General features: G+C 41.3%; 4 protein-coding genes and 1 long non-coding RNA gene across 5 annotated transcripts; 2 read left to right on the top strand and 3 right to left on the bottom strand.

Moving 5' to 3' along the window:
- The first annotated feature begins 1,399 nt into the window (after nt 1–1,399).
- On the top strand, nt 1,400–3,350 carry LOC108097721 (sin3 histone deacetylase corepressor complex component SDS3). Its single transcript, XM_017200216.2, has 4 exons — nt 1,400–1,596; nt 1,684–1,798; nt 1,869–2,586; nt 2,649–3,350. Exons 1-4 carry the CDS (start codon nt 1,521–1,523, stop codon nt 2,733–2,735), a joined length of 996 nt encoding a protein of 331 aa, XP_017055705.1. The 5' UTR covers nt 1,400–1,520; the 3' UTR covers nt 2,736–3,350.
- A 9-nt stretch (nt 3,351–3,359) lies between these two features.
- On the bottom strand, nt 3,360–5,195 carry LOC108097722 (40S ribosomal protein S10b). Its single transcript, XM_017200217.2, has 3 exons — nt 5,142–5,195; nt 5,013–5,069; nt 3,360–4,781 (listed from the first exon to the last, which is right to left on the bottom strand). The coding sequence occupies exon 3, from the start codon at nt 4,778–4,780 to the stop codon at nt 4,298–4,300; it is 483 nt and encodes a 160-aa protein (XP_017055706.1). The 5' UTR covers nt 4,781; nt 5,013–5,069; nt 5,142–5,195; the 3' UTR covers nt 3,360–4,297.
- Nucleotides 5,196–6,623: 1,428 nt separating this feature from the next.
- Nucleotides 6,624–7,927, bottom strand: LOC108097475. Its single transcript, XR_001771785.2, has 3 exons — nt 7,844–7,927; nt 6,816–6,969; nt 6,624–6,757 (listed from the first exon to the last, which is right to left on the bottom strand). It is a non-coding gene; the product is annotated as an uncharacterized LOC108097475 (long non-coding RNA).
- Nucleotides 7,928–8,251: 324 nt separating this feature from the next.
- LOC108097439 (nose resistant to fluoxetine protein 6) lies at nt 8,252–11,078 on the bottom strand. The gene is made up of 9 exons (XM_017199708.1): nt 10,772–11,078; nt 10,212–10,566; nt 10,075–10,148; nt 9,807–10,009; nt 9,635–9,747; nt 9,354–9,570; nt 9,115–9,287; nt 8,520–8,985; nt 8,252–8,454 (listed from the first exon to the last, which is right to left on the bottom strand). Exons 1-9 carry the CDS (start codon nt 11,067–11,069, stop codon nt 8,278–8,280), a joined length of 2,076 nt encoding a protein of 691 aa, XP_017055197.1. The 5' UTR covers nt 11,070–11,078; the 3' UTR covers nt 8,252–8,277.
- A 1,759-nt stretch (nt 11,079–12,837) lies between these two features.
- On the top strand, nt 12,838–16,425 carry LOC108097441 (O-acyltransferase like protein-like). Its single transcript, XM_017199710.2, has 9 exons — nt 12,838–13,162; nt 13,223–13,577; nt 13,788–13,861; nt 13,927–14,129; nt 14,184–14,296; nt 14,353–14,569; nt 14,633–14,805; nt 15,224–15,674; nt 15,737–16,425. The coding sequence occupies exons 1-9, from the start codon at nt 12,847–12,849 to the stop codon at nt 16,163–16,165; spliced, it is 2,331 nt and encodes a 776-aa protein (XP_017055199.1). The 5' UTR covers nt 12,838–12,846; the 3' UTR covers nt 16,166–16,425.
- The last annotated feature ends 174 nt before the right edge of the window (nt 16,426–16,599 follow it).

Genomic DNA, 16,599 nt, shown 5'->3' with positions numbered 1-16,599 from the left:
ACAATAATAATACAATAAATCTGAAGCATCTCGAAAAAGATGCTGCTGTATTATTGTTCTGCTTGTGTGCAAAGAATGTACCTCTCGAGGATCACCGAAGAAAATTGGGAAAACAAATTTTCCCCACGTCACCAGAACGTTCGAAAGTGCTGCTCGCTCGGCAAAACGAAACAGAACGAAATATATAAGAGATATAAGTGATCTAGTCATTTGCCGGTATGTCATCCCACTTCAGCTCGTAGTACGACGTCCATTCCCAAAACCGAAAGCAAAGCCTCCCCCTCGCAGTCAGAAATCAATCAAAATTTGCCCGCGATGATTTAGCATGGAATTTTTGGCTGATGATGAGAGTTCACTAATTTTTCAGCTTGGGCAAATAGCGCAAAGCAAAAAGCGAGCTGCAAATAGCGTGGGCAGCATCCATCCATTGGCATTGGCTTCTATTTGCTGTTTTCTGTCTGCTGTTCGCTGCTTGACGACAGCATTAAAATATGTGTCAGCCAGAAAAATCAAGTGCTGTTAATATTCAAACAAAAGTAAGCCTTCGCATATGTACACGAAAATACGTAATACGTATACGTAATATGCGTTTTACGAGTGCAGTGCTCGGATGCACATTTAATTATAGGCGAAGAGGTACACAAATTAAAAAACTTTTCTAATGCTCTCTGCAAATTGATTGCTAAAAAGACAGATCCGCAATTTATAGTTCAACGTACATTTTTTTCGAATTTTAAGCCCACTTAAATCATTCGTTTTCTCACCTAAGTATCTAAAAGTGGATGAGCAAACAAAATGTGCAATTCTGCTGGCACTTTAAGTGTTAGGGGAAAAATAAATGTACTTTCGGGGAGTCGTGAGTTAGTTAATTAAAGCACTCCCACTTGACTGTAATCCATTGCCATTTTTGCATTGCGGCATATTTTTGTCATTTATGGATAATGAAATATATCCGATGATATCATAGGGCATCGTTGAATCTTCAAAACATGAGTCATCCAGATTTGTTTTTAACAATAATAACACTAACCATATTTTCGAAGTGGCTGAAAAATCAAATCAACTTGGCAATAAGGTATTTTCAAAACATTTAAAATTGAAATAAAACATTGGAATATAATAATACAACATACACCATACAACTTGCTACCTACATAAAACATTTATAAAGCAACAATCGACATGTAACAATATAAAATCCAAGATACGAACATAAATCTGATGAATTAATAAAATCCATTTTTGTCTCCTGTAAATGGCTTTCCGTTTCCGTTAGTGAGGGTAGTTTTAAAATTGAAATAATAATAAGATACTATTCGAGTAACTATCGATATCCGCGTACGAATCATGCCAAACGATATTTGTCGACATATTGCAAGCGCCGGCAACCCTACCCAAAACGGTCATACTAGCCAATAAAAAATTTGTGTGCGTGTGTATTCATCTGGCATCGAAGCGAGGAAAATAAACAATTGGCATACAATAACTGATAGCTGCGAGTCGTCCAACAACCGAAGACCATGTCCGCCTACTACAGCCACTACACGGGCGACAACTACGATGACGAATCGATCGGCGACGAGCGCAGCGAGGAAGGTGAGTACGATGCACCCGGCTGTCCTGCCGCAGGCTCCACTCACGGCATCCTGCATCCTGCGTGCTCCTCCCCCTCCTCACTTGCAGACACGGACGACGCCAGCGAGACGGAGTTCCGCAGCCCGAGTCGCTATGGCGGCACCAACGGCACCTCCAACAGCAATAGCAACAGCCTCGGCACCAACAGCGAACTCAAAGAGCAGTGAGTAGTCCACACGATTCGCAGCCCCGCCCGCTCAATCCCTAATCCTATTCTCCACCCCTTCACGCAGGATGTACCAGCACAAGCTGCTCAATCTGCAGAAGCAAATGGAGGAGCTGGGCCAACTGATCCACCCCGAGTACATAAAGCGCGTCAAGAAGCTGGAGAACCAGTTAAAAGAGCGAAGACGCCTGAACGAAATCTACAAGGACTACATGCGCGATTGCGTCGAGCGGGACTACGTGCTGGAGAAAAAGGCCGCCCAGAAGGAGTACGATGAGAAGATGATGGACCTCAAGGATAATCTCATTTCGGACTTCGAGGACCGCAAGCGTCAGATCGAAAACGAGCGCTTCAGCCTCGAGTTGACCAACGATTCGATGGAGATCAAGACCACAGTGACGCGCAAGCTGCGTCGTCGCCCCAACGAACCACTGCCGGTTATCGAGAAGCGTCGCAAACCGGCCACGGGACAACTGCTGGTCTACCAACTGGACGACAAGGAGATTGAATCGGACCTTAAGCTCATACAGCGCGGCAAGCCTCTGACGCCCAATGTCCTGCAACAGAATGGCATAGGCTCTTATGGCGGCGGCAATCAGCAGCAGCAACCTGTGCACGGACTTTTGGCCGAGCCGCCTGCAAACACTGGCTATGTGGAAACCCGCATCGAGGACAACAAGCTGCTGTACGAGCGACGATGGTTCTGCCGCGGCCAACAGGTTTACGTGGAGGGCAAGGAGATGAGCAAGTTTGCGGCCACCATCACCGCCATCGGCAACGAAGTGGTGCGTTTTGATTACTTCCTATATTCAGTTCATCATTTTTTAACTAAGAAAACCACTTGCAGGTTTGGGTAAAGCGCACGAACGAGACCAAGGTCAAGATCAACATGTCGCACCTCGCCAAGGGTAAGATCTCGATAAAGCGGCGATAGCTCCGCCTTCGGTCCGGGCGACTCCACATCTCGCCTGGCCCCTTGCCTCCGTTGAGAGGTCCGTCGTCATAAATTCGTTGGACTTTGGGGAGGGAAAGGGTTTTCACTTTCGAGCAATCAAATTTTTTTTTCGTTTACCCAAAATTGAACTACAAATCACACATCATTGTGAAAATTTGGCCCAATAGTGTACAAAAACTTCACAAAAAATTGCCTCATTCATATTCGAGTATGTGAAGCTCTTAACCCTTCCTAAGTGAAGCAATAGACTAGATGTACATTTAAATAATAACAATAACATATTGTAAATAAAACAACATTTATTTTGCATTAAAAGATATATTTGTAGATTGCAATTCAATGCAATGTGTTTCTGAAAATATAAGGATACTTACTTTGTCCAACATATACATAAGTAATATGTTAGTTTTGAATACACATTATTGTTCACAGCTTCACATACCCAAGACCAGAAATGTTAGAAATTAGAATATATCCTTCAATGCCCATTAGATTGATTACTTTAGTTATAAACTGAAGCACAACAAAAAGATTTTACGCCCTGATAGAAGTTTTCAACAGATAAAAAGTATTTATGTAAATTAAATGACTACAACAAAAACATTAAACATTAATTTTAGTTTTATTAAACAAAAATTATTTTTCTAATTAAGGTTTTACCTAAATAAACTACTAAAATAAGATGTTTTTACACGCTTTTTAGACAATGTAAGAAATCTAAACCTCTTTCCAGTTTTTAACCCAAAAAAAGTTCCAAGATTATTAAGATGCTGTTGTACTTTGGCAAGTAATTGCGGAAAATGTAGGATTTTTGCAAAACAACTTTCATAACACAACCGACTTAGCTTGTTTACCACGTGCCAATGTTTTGGTTGGACAATTATTTCAAAAATACGAGTATATCGGTTGAGTTTCATTGGTTAAAAATAATGTTATTCGAAAGCATTTAAATTTCTTCACGTTTTCATAATTATTAATGAAACAACATAAACAAATAAATATTTGCTAAATTGATATGCATGCTGTTACTCTTTCAAATCGTTTTTTGGGGGCTTTTTGAGTTGAAGTTAAACAATCTTCGTGGAATCTTTTGCTAATGGAGTTAAACCACCAAATTTTCATTAAAAGGCAAATATTTGCACATTGTTGGAAATGCTTTAGACTGAACTCGTGTGGCTGGTCAAGCATATATATTACATGTAGGAAATTTCTGATTCTAACTAAAATACAGATGCTCTAAGCGGTTTTTCACACAGAAAAACTACAGAAACAGGTAGTTATAACTTCCCTAAACCTTCCATAAAGAATGAATGGATCACCACAGTTGGATTCGGGGAATTCATCGCCGATTTGCACACCACAACAAAAAAAAAGGGCACAGGTTTTTTTCACTTGCGTTTGCTTTATAATCTCGTCATATCATAAAACACACACACATTTTTTGTTTTCTGATGTTGAGGGATCTGGATCTTCTTCAGTTCAACATTTTTTTTTACTTGAGTTTTGAATTATACATTAAAAAAAAAACTGAAGCGCATGGTTTAGTTGCGCGATCCGCGTCCGAATCCGCCGCGGAATTCGACCTCGCCGGCGCCGGGACCAACGTCGCCCTTCTTGTCCACACCGCTGCCTCCGGGAGCACGACGGTAGGCGGAGCGATCCTCGCCGGTCTTGGAGGCGTCACCAGGTCCGCGTGGACCGCCAGCGGCGGGACGTGGACGCACGGTCTCGGAGCGTGCGGGACGCTTCAGCGTCGATGGAACGATCTCGGGCGGCAGGTGCAGGTAGCTGCGCAGCTCCTCGATTCCCTCGTTGGTCAGATACCAGTAGTAGTGGCGCCAGGCGAACTGCTCACGGACCAGGCCGCGCGAATGGAGCGACTTCAGAGCCTTGATCACATGCAGATTGGGGATCGACTCCAGCTCGGGGTGCTTCTGGGCATGGAAATCCTTCTTGGCCACGATCACGCCCTCCTTGAAGAGGTACTCGTAGATCGCGACGCGATGGGCCTTTGGCATAAACATTCTGCACATGCAAAAAAAAAAACAGGGAAAACAAATAAGTTAGCAATTGGCCTTTCTTTCAGGACTGTTCCTTATTGTCTTAATTCGAGCTGTATCCATTGCACACATTGTTTATCGAGTGTTCAGCCACTCAGGCACAGAAAAAAAATATTCACGTCGCAGGAACAACATTGTGCACATATTTTTCCGGCTGCGTCCATTTGAAAAAGAGTTTTCTGGCTGCGACAATTACCTGGATTGATTTGCAAACACAAAGTTACACGAACGCGAACGTATCGTAACACTCCCGCTGTAAGTAAAAGAGATATAAACGTTTTAAATAACAAATTTCAGTCAAAATTCGCGGAGCACACGCACTCACCGGAAACGTGAAGACGAAAAGAAAGGGAAACGGAAGGGATGACAAGAAGAAGACGACGGGCAGTGTGGTCGCATTGGCGACTATTTGCAAGCAATCGGATTCGCTATCGATACATCGATATTTTTATAGGTACGGTCCACAATTAAATGTCATCAAAAATATATATTCTGCCTTTGGACACAGATTTTGTTCACTTGCCCTGCTTTGAGCGTGTGTTCCCAATTGTCTATTTACCTGCAAATCATTTTCAAAGGCTTAAAGAGGTTTTAAGAGCTAAAGTGTTGCTAAACGACAAAATATCGATAGCTAAAAAAAGCCAAGTCAAAATGATAACATCTAGATACTTAGTTGACGCACAAACCATTTATTATTTTTTGCAAATATAATATTAATCGATAGTACATTGGTTCTTCAATAATCGCATTATTATGGTTTTTGCAAATTTGTAATGACACAAACACACCAAACAATTCGCTTCAGCGAAAAATGTACTACATTTTATAATGTATATATATTCAAGAATTAAGTTTTTATCCGCAACAAATACTCTATTGTTTTAATTTATTTTTAGAACTCGCTTGTTCTGCAAAACATTTAATATGCAGAGCTTAAGTTTAATATTTCTTGTTTAAGGGGTTACATGGGTTTCAGGGTTTCAAAAAATCGATTTTTTTTTTTTTGTCTTATTAAATTCTAAAACATGTCTAGAATATTGTCCTAAATTTTCAAGTTGATCCGAGTAATAGTCTCGGAGATACAGCCTTGAGAAGGTGGACGCTTGAGAGCACTTTTATTGTCTCTTAAAACTTTAAACGCGTTTTTCTCAAAACTATGTTTTCAAAGTCGGTTGTCAAAATTTCTCGCGAACTACTCAACCGATCTTAATGAAATTTTACACAAGTATTCGAGATATCATTTACAAGGTATTGAACGAAGGATTTTTTTTTTTCAATTACAACTATTTAAAAAAAAAAAAATGTCGAGAAATTTTCATCGAAATTTGCATTTTTTTGTAAAAACGTCTGCCAAAAATCCAATTTTCATTTTTTTGTTTTTTCCTTCGTCCAATACCTAGTTTATTGTCTATTCTGAAACACGTTTTTTTTATTTTTACTTTGGACGATCCTGAAAGAAGTTCTGCTGACAACGCGGAGGCACCTTTTTTCCGAGGGACTGCCGGAAATGGCGTCGTAATGGCCGACGTTTTGATATTTTTTTTGAAAATTTCACAAAATCTTTATTAAACATGTATCTTTTAAATAATAAAAAGTTTCATTGAAATATTTCATTTTTTATATGCAAAAAAAATGTTTGAAAAAAGGCCGTTTTTTACCCCAGGAAACCCATGTAACCCCTTAAAAGAAACCAGACATCCTTAAAACCTATTAAATACTCATTTTTTGGTCATATTTTTTAAAGAAATAAAAAACTTAAGCTACATCAGGCAAAAAATCGACTTTATTATCTTGTGTCGGCGTCGTAGTCTTTGCTCTCTGTCGCTTTTTTGTTTTTTTTTTTTTATGTGGCTTTATATACCCTATTTTTTTTGTTTCGCAAAGGCTGTTCGGACTTCCTTCACATAATCCCCAAAAGTGTATCCATTTCTTTTTGTGACTCTGAAAAATATGAAATTGTTAACAGGAATAAACTCAAAAAGTTTAACTTTTATCTTACCATAAATAGCCATGTTTAAATTTGCGTAGGAATTAAGTCCTGTTTTGGAAAACGGTCCGGAATAGTTCATATTCATAAGAATCGATGTTGTTAAAATTCGATTTAAATGTTTTCTAACGCCCTCAGGAGCGAGTATTCTTCGAAACAGTTCCACCTATTTAGATAAAAAAAAAGTAACAAATGTTTTCTAAACTAAATTTTTTTCTTTTACATATTTTTCCTGGTTTTCCGTTACTTTGGCTTCTATTTCATCAAGTTCTTCAATGGAAGTTATAGGAAAATCCGTTTTCGGCAGAGATGTTGGAAATTTTTCCGCAATTTTTTTTACTTTTGCTAGAATTTTGGTATTTTTGTTGACCAGCATTGAAAGCTGAGATTCAATTTTTTCAATTCTCCGCTCCATTCGAAATACATTAATGTTTTCCAAATTAAGAGTTTGTACAAGTTGATTGAATTGTTCCGGAGTGAGACAGTTATTAGTGTTATTTTGGCCAAAACTCTGCTTTGATTCACCAGTTGCTTCTTGAGCAGAACGGTTCGATTTTAATGTAATATTGGGTTCATTGGATTCCATTTCTATATCTTCTGAACAGGGGCGGATTAAGACAATTTGCCGCCCTATGCAGTTTTGATTTTGCCGCCCTAGACTGCAGCCTAATTTTCACCTTTAACAGTCGTAGTAGTGTTAACAGTCGAAATTTGCCGCCCCTAAAAATTTGCCGCCCTAGGCAGCTGCCTATGTTGGCTACACGGTAAATCCGCCACTGCTTCTGAACCTTGCGATTGATTTGCCTCTCTCTCGTTTTCCCTTTTGGCCAATCGCCAAAGATTTGTTCTCGACAAAACATTCATTACAATTTCTTATTTGATTTACGACTTTTGAATTTTTATGTTTGCGGTTTCCCGGTATAAGAGGCTATTATTGTATGCTATTGTTACTAATTTTGCATGTCCAAACACATGAAAATAAACGTAACAGAAATAATACATAAAATACTTTACTTTGCTTAAAACCATATAATACTTACAATTTAAATGCTCTTGGTGTTTCGGGGCATCTTTCTTGTGAGCATTTTATGATAAATCACTGTAGAGAAACACCAACCAACAAATGCCAATTCAAAAACACAAATGAAATAAAGTAGAAAAAAAAGGGTATTTTATCATGTGTGTCTTTTTTCTCTCTCTGTTTGCTCTCTTTGAGCACTGCTGCATTCCACTTAAGTCCTTCCAGGTGCGAGTTTTGCATGTGTGCTGTTATAATCCTTCCTAAATGAGAGAAAAAACCACCAAGAGTAAGGCGTATATGGTCTCAAATTTATTTAAAACTTAACTGTAAAAACAAAAAAAAAAATACAAATTCCACTAAAATTATTGATTTATTAAAAAAAATAACCTTATCTATTATAAATATTAAAAAAAATAATTTTCTAAATCTATATTTAGAGAAGCTTGGAGATCCTTATTTCGGCAGGGGCATTTTGCTTTCCAGCGATAATTCGGCCTTTGGAGCTGGAGGACTGGGTTTCTTGGCGGGCAACAAGAGGCTCTCCAAGTTTCCAAGGGGAGCCTCCATCAGGATGTAGGCCACAAAGGCCAGGAGCAAGGTGAATCCAAAGTCACCCCAGAAACGGAGCATCTATAAAGTATATAATAACGGCATTATTATGTTCCAAAATCAGTGAGAAGTATTTCCAAACTGACCACTTGATAGTTGCCAAAATAAGTGTTGGTGCGAGTTAATCCCGCGTTGAGAGTCTCCATGAACATGTGGAATATGTAGGCCGAGTAGGACAACTTGGACATGGGCTGCCACAGTGGAGAGGAGAGGAAGCTGTTGGCCATTCCCCCGTATCCCTGCATGCAGGCAAAAACCACCCAGCAGAGGCCCAACGGCCAGGCGATCCGGCCGAGGGTCAGGTAGAAGGCCTCCTCCAGAATTGGCGGTGGTTCCGTTGTTGCCGAGTAATCAAACATGGAAAACAAGCAGCAGAAGAGCAGGGCCAACGCAACCAGCCATCCCAGAATAACGGTAATAGGGCTCAATTTAAACTGCTTGCCACTATTCTCGTGCAAGAAGTATCCGAAGAGGATTCCAACCAGATAAGGCGATGCGCGGGTTTGGGTGGAAAAGTAAATCTTATACATCGCATCGTTGGTGTGCGCAATTCTGTAAAATGGTAAATAATATTTAAAACTAAGTAAAGAGGGTACTACATTATCAACGAGGAATAATTTTCCCTGAGTTCTGAAGTCCTATAAGCTGTATTACGTATGTATTATTTACACCCACACTTACAGGGAAATATCCTTGATCACCATCATGCTGAAGAGACAGGAGGCGAGGAGCAGCAGAAGGACGAAGATCCCTGCGGCCGCCTTCCTTTGCCACTTGAAAAGGGCGATGAGCAGCAGAGGAGCAATCACGTAGAGCTGCATATCAACAGCCAGGTACCAGGAATGCCCCAAGCACTAAAGAAGGTTCAAAGGTTAACTAGTCGCTTAGGAGATAGATTATAAAACGCCAGATGAACCTACGATATCGTGGGTGGCATAGTTTTGGACGTAGAGGAGGGTCCAGTACCAGGTTTTCTCGCAGACTGCGTAATCATCGAAGGTGACCTTTCCGCTAAGTGGACCATCGCCCATCAAAGGAAGGATTTTCATGTAGACAAGAATGGCCAAGGCCAACAGCGGAGTGAGTCGCAGATAACGATGCAGATACATCAGGGGTATATTGAGCTTTCCCTTCGTTCTGTAAATATAGCCAAGTATCATATACTACCTGTATTATCTTACTTGACTTCAATCAGACATACCTCTCCATTGCTCGCAGTGCAATCACCACCAGCAAAAGTCCACTCAAAAAGAAGAAAGTATCCACCGAAAACTCGGCATGCTGTATTATCATGCTGTATACCGATCTGGTCCACTATAAAACATATATATTATTTATACAAGTTCATCAAGGGCAACGTGTTTATAGTTAACCTGATTCAGTTTAGGAAAGTTCATATTGGGACTGAATGCCATGACAAGATATACGTGTCCAAAAACCACCCAAATGAACGAAAGGCATCGAATGCCATGCAGGCAATCTATAACATTCGGATTGCTCTTGGGTTCCACCAATCGGAAGAGGACTCGACAATTGGCCCTGGCCGAGAAAGCCTTGATCCACACATTGATGTTTGCTGCAACAAAAGATGTTATATTAAGTAATAAGTTCAAAAAATGATTGCTATTCTTAAGTGAATACCTTTATCCTGGCATGCGAAATAGTCATAAAGAGTGGCTAGGACCACAAGACCAAGCAATATCGAAAGCACCACTCTAAAATGATCAACAAAATACTCCAATAAATATCATGGTTTTCTATAAACACGATTCACTTACATGGTAAATATGGTTAGACCATCGAAGGCTTCTCGTTCGGCAGTCTTGCAGGTTTTTTCCCGGACCAATGGAACATCCGGATCCAGTGTTATGTTCAGGAGGTTCTGAAACAGTTTCCGGAGCAGGGTGTCCATGTGGCTGGTGGAACAGGAGCTGGGGAAGCAGACCGCTGGCAGGAGGGACAAGTAGGGCGAGATGCTCGGTGCAAGTCGAAATCTGGCGAGGCAGTACTTTCCCCGGATGCTGTGACTGGTGGTCACCGCGTGGTCTACTCCCATGCACTCGTCGTAGTTGCCCAGGTCGATCAGGTTGCCAGTTAGGATTCCGGAGGGCAGACTACCCCACGAATCGATCACTGCAATAACACAAAATTATGGTGAGTTCTTGAGATCTGAATAACATTAAAATGTGAATAGCTCCTTGAACTCTTGATTATCTGTCAAATTTGAGATATAACCATCTGTGTTCTGATTGAATGCACTCATATTACTTAATTTACGATCTGATTTAACACTTTCTTGTTTGGAAATATCATTCAAAAATAAGAACTAAATACTCACTTTTCAGAGCCCAAACTTTGGTGGTCGCCACATCTTTCATCAGTATTTGAAGATCGGCCAAGCACTGCAGATCCTGAGCGGAAGCCCGATTCTCGGGCTCGATCAGATCGAAAATCGTTATGTTCTGGTAGCGATCGAAGAACTCCACGGCCAAGCGACGGATCCTGGTGGCACTTTGATAGGACTCCAGACCGTGCAGATCCAAGGACGTCTCCTGCGGAGGCTCCCAACTCACACTGGCACTGGCCAATGCCAAGGATAGGAGAAGGAGCAAGTTCACTAGTCTCGGGTTGACCATGTTGGCGGGTCGGCGGTTAGGAGTTGATTGATTGGGGTGGCCATCGGTCGGGCTTTTATACCGAAGGCCGAGACCTCGATAAGAATAGATTGCCCTTAGAAGTGGTATCACGGCAATCAAGCCCATTTCAGCATGGGAATCCTGGTTATCGATCCATAATCTCTTAACCGAAAATGTTTACCGTTTGTGCAATCGCCGCAATGAATGTCACGGTCGCAACTGACCTCAAAATAATGAAACTGTTACCCACTACGTGCAAAGTCTGAAGCAGGAAATTATCTTCAAATAGTATTTGCCCGAGAATTCGAATTAGCCGGCGATAATGCCAAATCTATAAATTTAGTCTAGACGACACGAGACTTTTCTGTGGAAACATTTGGGCGAAGAAAAGGTGTTCAAGTGTTCTTGTGGAAATAAGAAAGGGACTCTCGTAAGTCACAATCGTGGAATAATCATTAAATTTTTTTAGATAATCAACTATAAATCTCAATGACTTTGAATTTTAATTCTGGGCAAGGAGATGCCTCATAAATCCCTGAGAGCTTTTCCAAATGTGTCTAAAAGTATGCTCTAAAAATATTACATTACATTGTTGACTTTTATCCTTTTTTCAGGGAATTCAGATTGCTTACTTAGTCAGGTGCTCAGAGGTGTGCCACTGCCCATTTAGGTCCCTTGTGCGCTTTTCAATTTAAAGCTAATCAGTTAACTATTTACAAATATTAATGGATACATTTCTGTGAGCTCACCCACCTGAACTAAGTATACTTAATATATTTTTGGTGTCAGTGAATGTGTTTGTTCGTTTGTTGAACTTAGTTCCTTCAAGAGAAACCCTATCTTAACGCCAAGTTGTGCAGAAATTCGATTATCTGGCGATTCTTTGTTTTAAAATAGGCTTTTCTGCATATCACTTAATAGAAATCCAATCGTTCCCCCAAATAATCAGCCTAGGAAACGCTAAGACGGAATTGTTTTTGTGGCGATAAAGCTACAACTGAGTACTTACAGACTATTGGAATTCCTCAAAAGCGATGCCAATCAGGTTGGCCCGGCCTTCCTCGGAATTAGTCACTGATAGTGACAGACAGCTCGCCACAATAATTCTCAAGTGCTTGTTCGAGTCACCACCTAGTGGAGCGATAATATTTAGATTCACTGGGGTGACAGCTGTTAGTCGGAACATTATCACCCGCTATCACTAAGTGTGTCGATAGGGTTGTTTTAAATCGTTTACCCCCCTTGTTTTTAGATGATCAAAAAGAAGGACTGACAATTTTGGAAAATCATCCTGTACTGAATTTTAAAATGAGATTTAAATGTTCCAATTAAAGTACACAAATTTCGAACTCATTTATGCTTTTGAAACACAAATTTCGAACTCATTTATGCTTTTGAAACAAATTGATTAGAAAACCTACTGGTAAATAATTGTTCAAGTAGCAATATTAATGAAAACCCTTTAATCCTCGATCGTAAATCTAAAATAGAACTGTATAATAAATTAGAGGAAAAGGACAAAGTGGGGAGCTCTGTCAGCAAACATCATAATAATGACTCACACTTTCGAATTTCTGCCTTGGATTTAGCGATTACTCCAATCAGTGGAGATTGGCAACAAAACTAGAGTATGTATTCCCGATTTGGTTTAACTTGAATCTGGGGGTCTGTAAAGATAGCACCGAGGTGGCATTATCGCAAGGAGGGCTACCTGGAATAAAAACCTGTTCGGCGGCAGCGAATCAATCACTCAAAGTTGGCCAATTGACTGGGCAGCATGGCCAGACCATCAGTGATTATTTGGCTAAGCATTGTGGCTTTGGGCAGCGTTAATGGCAACATTGACAACATGTTCGCTGTGCCCGACAAGCCAGTTCCCATCGACGACTTGGCTGGGAACTACTTCTTAACCGTCTCCAAGCTGAGATCCTTGGCAGTGGAGTTCTTCGATCACTACTCCAACTTCACCCTGGCGGATCTCTATCCGAATGATCACGAGACGCGATTGCCTTCGGCTGAGGATGTCAGGTGCCTGGTGGACCTGGCGCTCCTTTCCAAGGACCTCGCATCCTTCAAGCTCTGGGCACTGAAGAGTAAGTTGTGGACGGAGGTTCTCGAACAGAAATATAACCATGCATCCTTGATCCTTTCAGTGATTGATTCGTGGGGTCTCTTGCCCTCGGGACTGCTGGTGGGAAACTTCTGGGACCTGGGAAACTTTGAAGAGTGCCTCGGAATAGATCACGCAGTGACCACGGGTTACAGTGTCCGGGGAAAGTACTGCTTCTCCAAGTTCGCCCCAGTTTCGAGCTTGTCCTCGCTGGCGACCATCAAGACCGCCGTCTGCTTTCCCGCCTCCTGCTCCGCCACCCACATGGACTCCATGCTGAGGACCCTCTTCCAGAGGATCCTCGGCCTGGAGATCAGTGCCGATGTGCAGATAGTGGATGAAGCCACTTGCCAGACAGCGGAGAAGACTCCGTACGACGGACTCACCATTTTCACCATGTGAGTAAACACTTTGAACATGTTTATCAATTCATTTAAGTTAGCTATTTAGTTTATATTGCAACTCAGTTATTCGTTATTATTCTTCAATTAGTTGTGATATTCATCCATCATCACATCCATCATCCTTATCTATTATTATTACTATTTATTATCGGTATTATTTAATAATTTTTTTTTCTTATATTTCAATCACCTATTTATTTGTAGAGTTAGCCTGTCCACTTTGGCTGCTCTAGTGGGTCTTTGCACGTTAATTGACTACCTAACTTGCCAGGATGAGAGTGAGTGTTTCCTCGGGAATCCCCTTAACAGATGAAAACACCTTGTATATAAATCGTCCCTATAGAACCCCTGAATCCAGTGGCAAAAGCTTTTTCGGCCCGTGCAAACTCGAGGGTTCTGTTCCGCCTTGCGAGTCCCAAATCGAATCCCAATGTGATCGACTGCCTCCATGGGATCCGCTGTCTCTCCTTCATCTACGTGGTCTTCTGCCACGATTACCTCGTCTTCGCCAAATCACCCATCATAAATATGGCCTACGTTTTGACGGTAAGCGGAGGTAACTAAGTATAAATATTCTACTAATTTTAGTCTATGTTTTAGTGGTTTGATGGCATCTTCAATCAGTTTGTGAGACACGGAATCTATGCCGTGGATACGTTTTTCTTTCTCAGTGGCTTGCTGCTGGTGGTAATTGCCTTGCGGTCAATGGAGAAGTGAGTTCCTATTTTATTTTAGCTAATTTTCTTAACTAACTAAACCTTTTTCTTAGGACCAAGGGAAAACTGAACATTCCCTTGATGTACTTGCATCGTTATTTGCGACTCACTCCGGTCTTGGCCTTTGCCATTCTGATCTACCTGAAGATCCTGCCACTCGTGGGAAAGGGTCCTCTCATGGACTCGGCGTCCTTTGACGACTACTCGTCCTGTGCGGACACCTGGTACTGGACACTCTTGTATGTCCAGAACTACGCCACCAGTCGCATGGTGGGTTTACCTCCTTCGGAACTATTTGGGTTGAATTCTATTAATTATATTCTATTCTTATAGTGCCTAAGTCACTCGTGGTACTTGGCCGTCGACATGCAGCTGTATATATTTGCGCCCTTCCTCCTGATTTGCCTGTATAAATGGGGAAAGAAGGCGGCAGCCGGGATATTCATCCTGATGCTGCTCTTGGCCAGCTGTCTATTCAGCACGATGGTTATTAAGAACGTTTCATTGTAAGTAAACTACCACAGCCGGAAGTAGTTTTGTCCAATTTATTGTAGTGATACAATCAGGGTCTTTTCTCTTCCGTGGTCGCAGCAAAAGTGATCTTTATTTCATCATCTCTGTTAATGCTTAGCCTATTTCACAACCTCGTATGTGCAAGAGAGAGACGTACATGCATAGAGATGGGTTCACATGGTGTTTCGTAAAGGAGTAAGGGAGACATAAAGGATGACACTGTTATGGGACTTAACTTAAGGAATAAACAATAACGTTAGCTGCTTATCAAGCAGTGCTTAATAATAGGTATATGTACATAGGGCTGCTTGCTTCATTATGTTTCTGAGAAACCAATATGATAATGTTTCCTTTAAATATTTCATTTAACTTCTCCTGACTGATTAGCTAATCCCCTTTAATTTTATTTAGCTCGCAAGGTGAGAAATCGCAGAGAATACTCTACTATGCAACAAATAACAGGGCGTCGCCCTACTTGGTTGGCATCCTGTTCGGATACTTCCTGCACATAAATCGCGGCAGGGAGTTCAAGCTGAACTGGTTCTCCGTTCTCCTGGGCTGGCTGACCAGCTTGGCCCTGATCTTCACCTGCGTGTTCGCCGTCTTTGGGCAGAACTCGCTGCCCATTGTGGAGGAGGCCTTCTACGTGACCCTCACCCGAATCGCGTGGCCCCTGGCTCTCTGTTGGGTGGTGTTCGCCTGCATGCAGGGCTACGGAGGTCCTGCCGCAGGACTCCTCTCCTCTCCCCTGTGGCAGCCCCTGTCCAAGCTGTCCTACTCCGCCTACGTACTCCACATGTTCATCGAGACCCTCAACGCAGGAATCGCCCAGACAAGCATCTACTTCAGCGACTACCAAGTGGTAAGTGCCCATAGTAAACTTTATTTTCAATTGTGTATAACACGCATATATGTTCCTCTTAGATGCTGAGATTCTGGGCTGATTTCGGCTTCACTATGCTGTTGTCCTTCTTGATGCACATCCTGGTCGAAGCTCCTTTTGCCGGCTTGGAAAGTCTTTTGCTGCCAACAAAGCGGCCAACCCCCAAAATTGTGGAGGCTAAAATGGTTGATGACAAAGTTGAAGAACTGAAACCAACAGCACCTGAGGAAACTCACGTTGAAGAATCTCCAGTTGGAAAGTCTCAAGTTGGTGAATCTCCAGTTGGAGAACCTTCCGTTGGGGAATCTCTTGTTGGGGAATCTCCAGTCGGGAAATCTCTAGTTGGAGAATCTCCAGTTGGGGAATCTCCAGTTGGGGAATCTCCAGTTGGGGCATCTCTTGTTGGGGAATCTCTTGTTGGGGAATCTCCAGTCGGGAAATCTTCAGTTGGAGAATCTCCAGTTGGGTAATCTCCAGTTGGGGAATCTCCAGTCGGGAAATCTCTAGTTGGAGAATCTCCAGTTGGGGAATATCCAGTTGGGTAATCTCCAGTTGGGGAATCTTCAGTTGAGAAATCTCCAATTGAAGAGCTTGAAAAACACACATCCTCTGAAAAAGTGGTGGAAATTCACACTCAAAATAATAATGTTTAAATGCATGTCCACATGCCACTACTAAAAAAAAACTTTTTTTTTGTATGTATAGTAAACTGAATAATAAAATATGACTGTTAAACTAAATTAGTTGCTACACAAACATTGAAAAAATGTAGTTCAATTTATATTATTAGATATATTTCTAATTATTTTCCTAATGCTATAATGCTACTTATATTCGATTAACTTTTTGATAGTTGAACGTCACTTTTATAAATGTATTTCTTAATAAGATAATAAAGACATAT

The sequence above is a fragment of the Drosophila ficusphila genome, unplaced genomic scaffold (genome assembly GCF_018152265.1).
Source record: "Drosophila ficusphila isolate 14025-0441.05 unplaced genomic scaffold, ASM1815226v1 contig_197, whole genome shotgun sequence".
NCBI lineage: Eukaryota > Metazoa > Arthropoda > Insecta > Diptera > Drosophilidae > Drosophila > Drosophila ficusphila.
The sequence above is the reverse complement of the archived record's forward strand: the minus strand, read 5'-3'. Positions and strand labels throughout refer to the sequence as shown.

Bases quoted from the DNA above. Each gene is read 5' to 3' on its own strand.
- LOC108097439 (XM_017199708.1), bottom strand. From the start codon at position 11,069: ATGGTCAACCCGAGACTAGTGAACTTGCTCCTTCTCCTATCCTTGGCA. The intron at 10,149-10,211 runs GTAAGTGAATCG...TGATCATTTTAG, and splicing joins GGTCTAACCATATTTACCAT to AGTGGTGCTTTCGATATTGC. The intron at 10,010-10,074 runs GTATTCACTTAA...CTTTTGTTGCAG, and splicing joins TTTCGCATGCCAGGATAAAG to CAAACATCAATGTGTGGATC.
- LOC108097722 (XM_017200217.2), bottom strand. From the start codon at position 4,780: ATGTTTATGCCAAAGGCCCATCGCGTCGCGATCTACGAGTACCTCTTC.
- LOC108097441 (XM_017199710.2), top strand. From the start codon at position 12,847: ATGGCCAGACCATCAGTGATTATTTGGCTAAGCATTGTGGCTTTGGGC. The intron at 13,163-13,222 runs GTAAGTTGTGGA...TGATCCTTTCAG, and splicing joins CAAGCTCTGGGCACTGAAGA to TGATTGATTCGTGGGGTCTC. The intron at 15,675-15,736 runs GTAAGTGCCCAT...TGTTCCTCTTAG, and splicing joins ACTTCAGCGACTACCAAGTG to ATGCTGAGATTCTGGGCTGA.
- LOC108097721 (XM_017200216.2), top strand. From the start codon at position 1,521: ATGTCCGCCTACTACAGCCACTACACGGGCGACAACTACGATGACGAA. The intron at 1,799-1,868 runs GTGAGTAGTCCA...CCCTTCACGCAG, and splicing joins AACAGCGAACTCAAAGAGCA to GATGTACCAGCACAAGCTGC. The intron at 2,587-2,648 runs GTGCGTTTTGAT...AACCACTTGCAG, and splicing joins CCGCCATCGGCAACGAAGTG to GTTTGGGTAAAGCGCACGAA.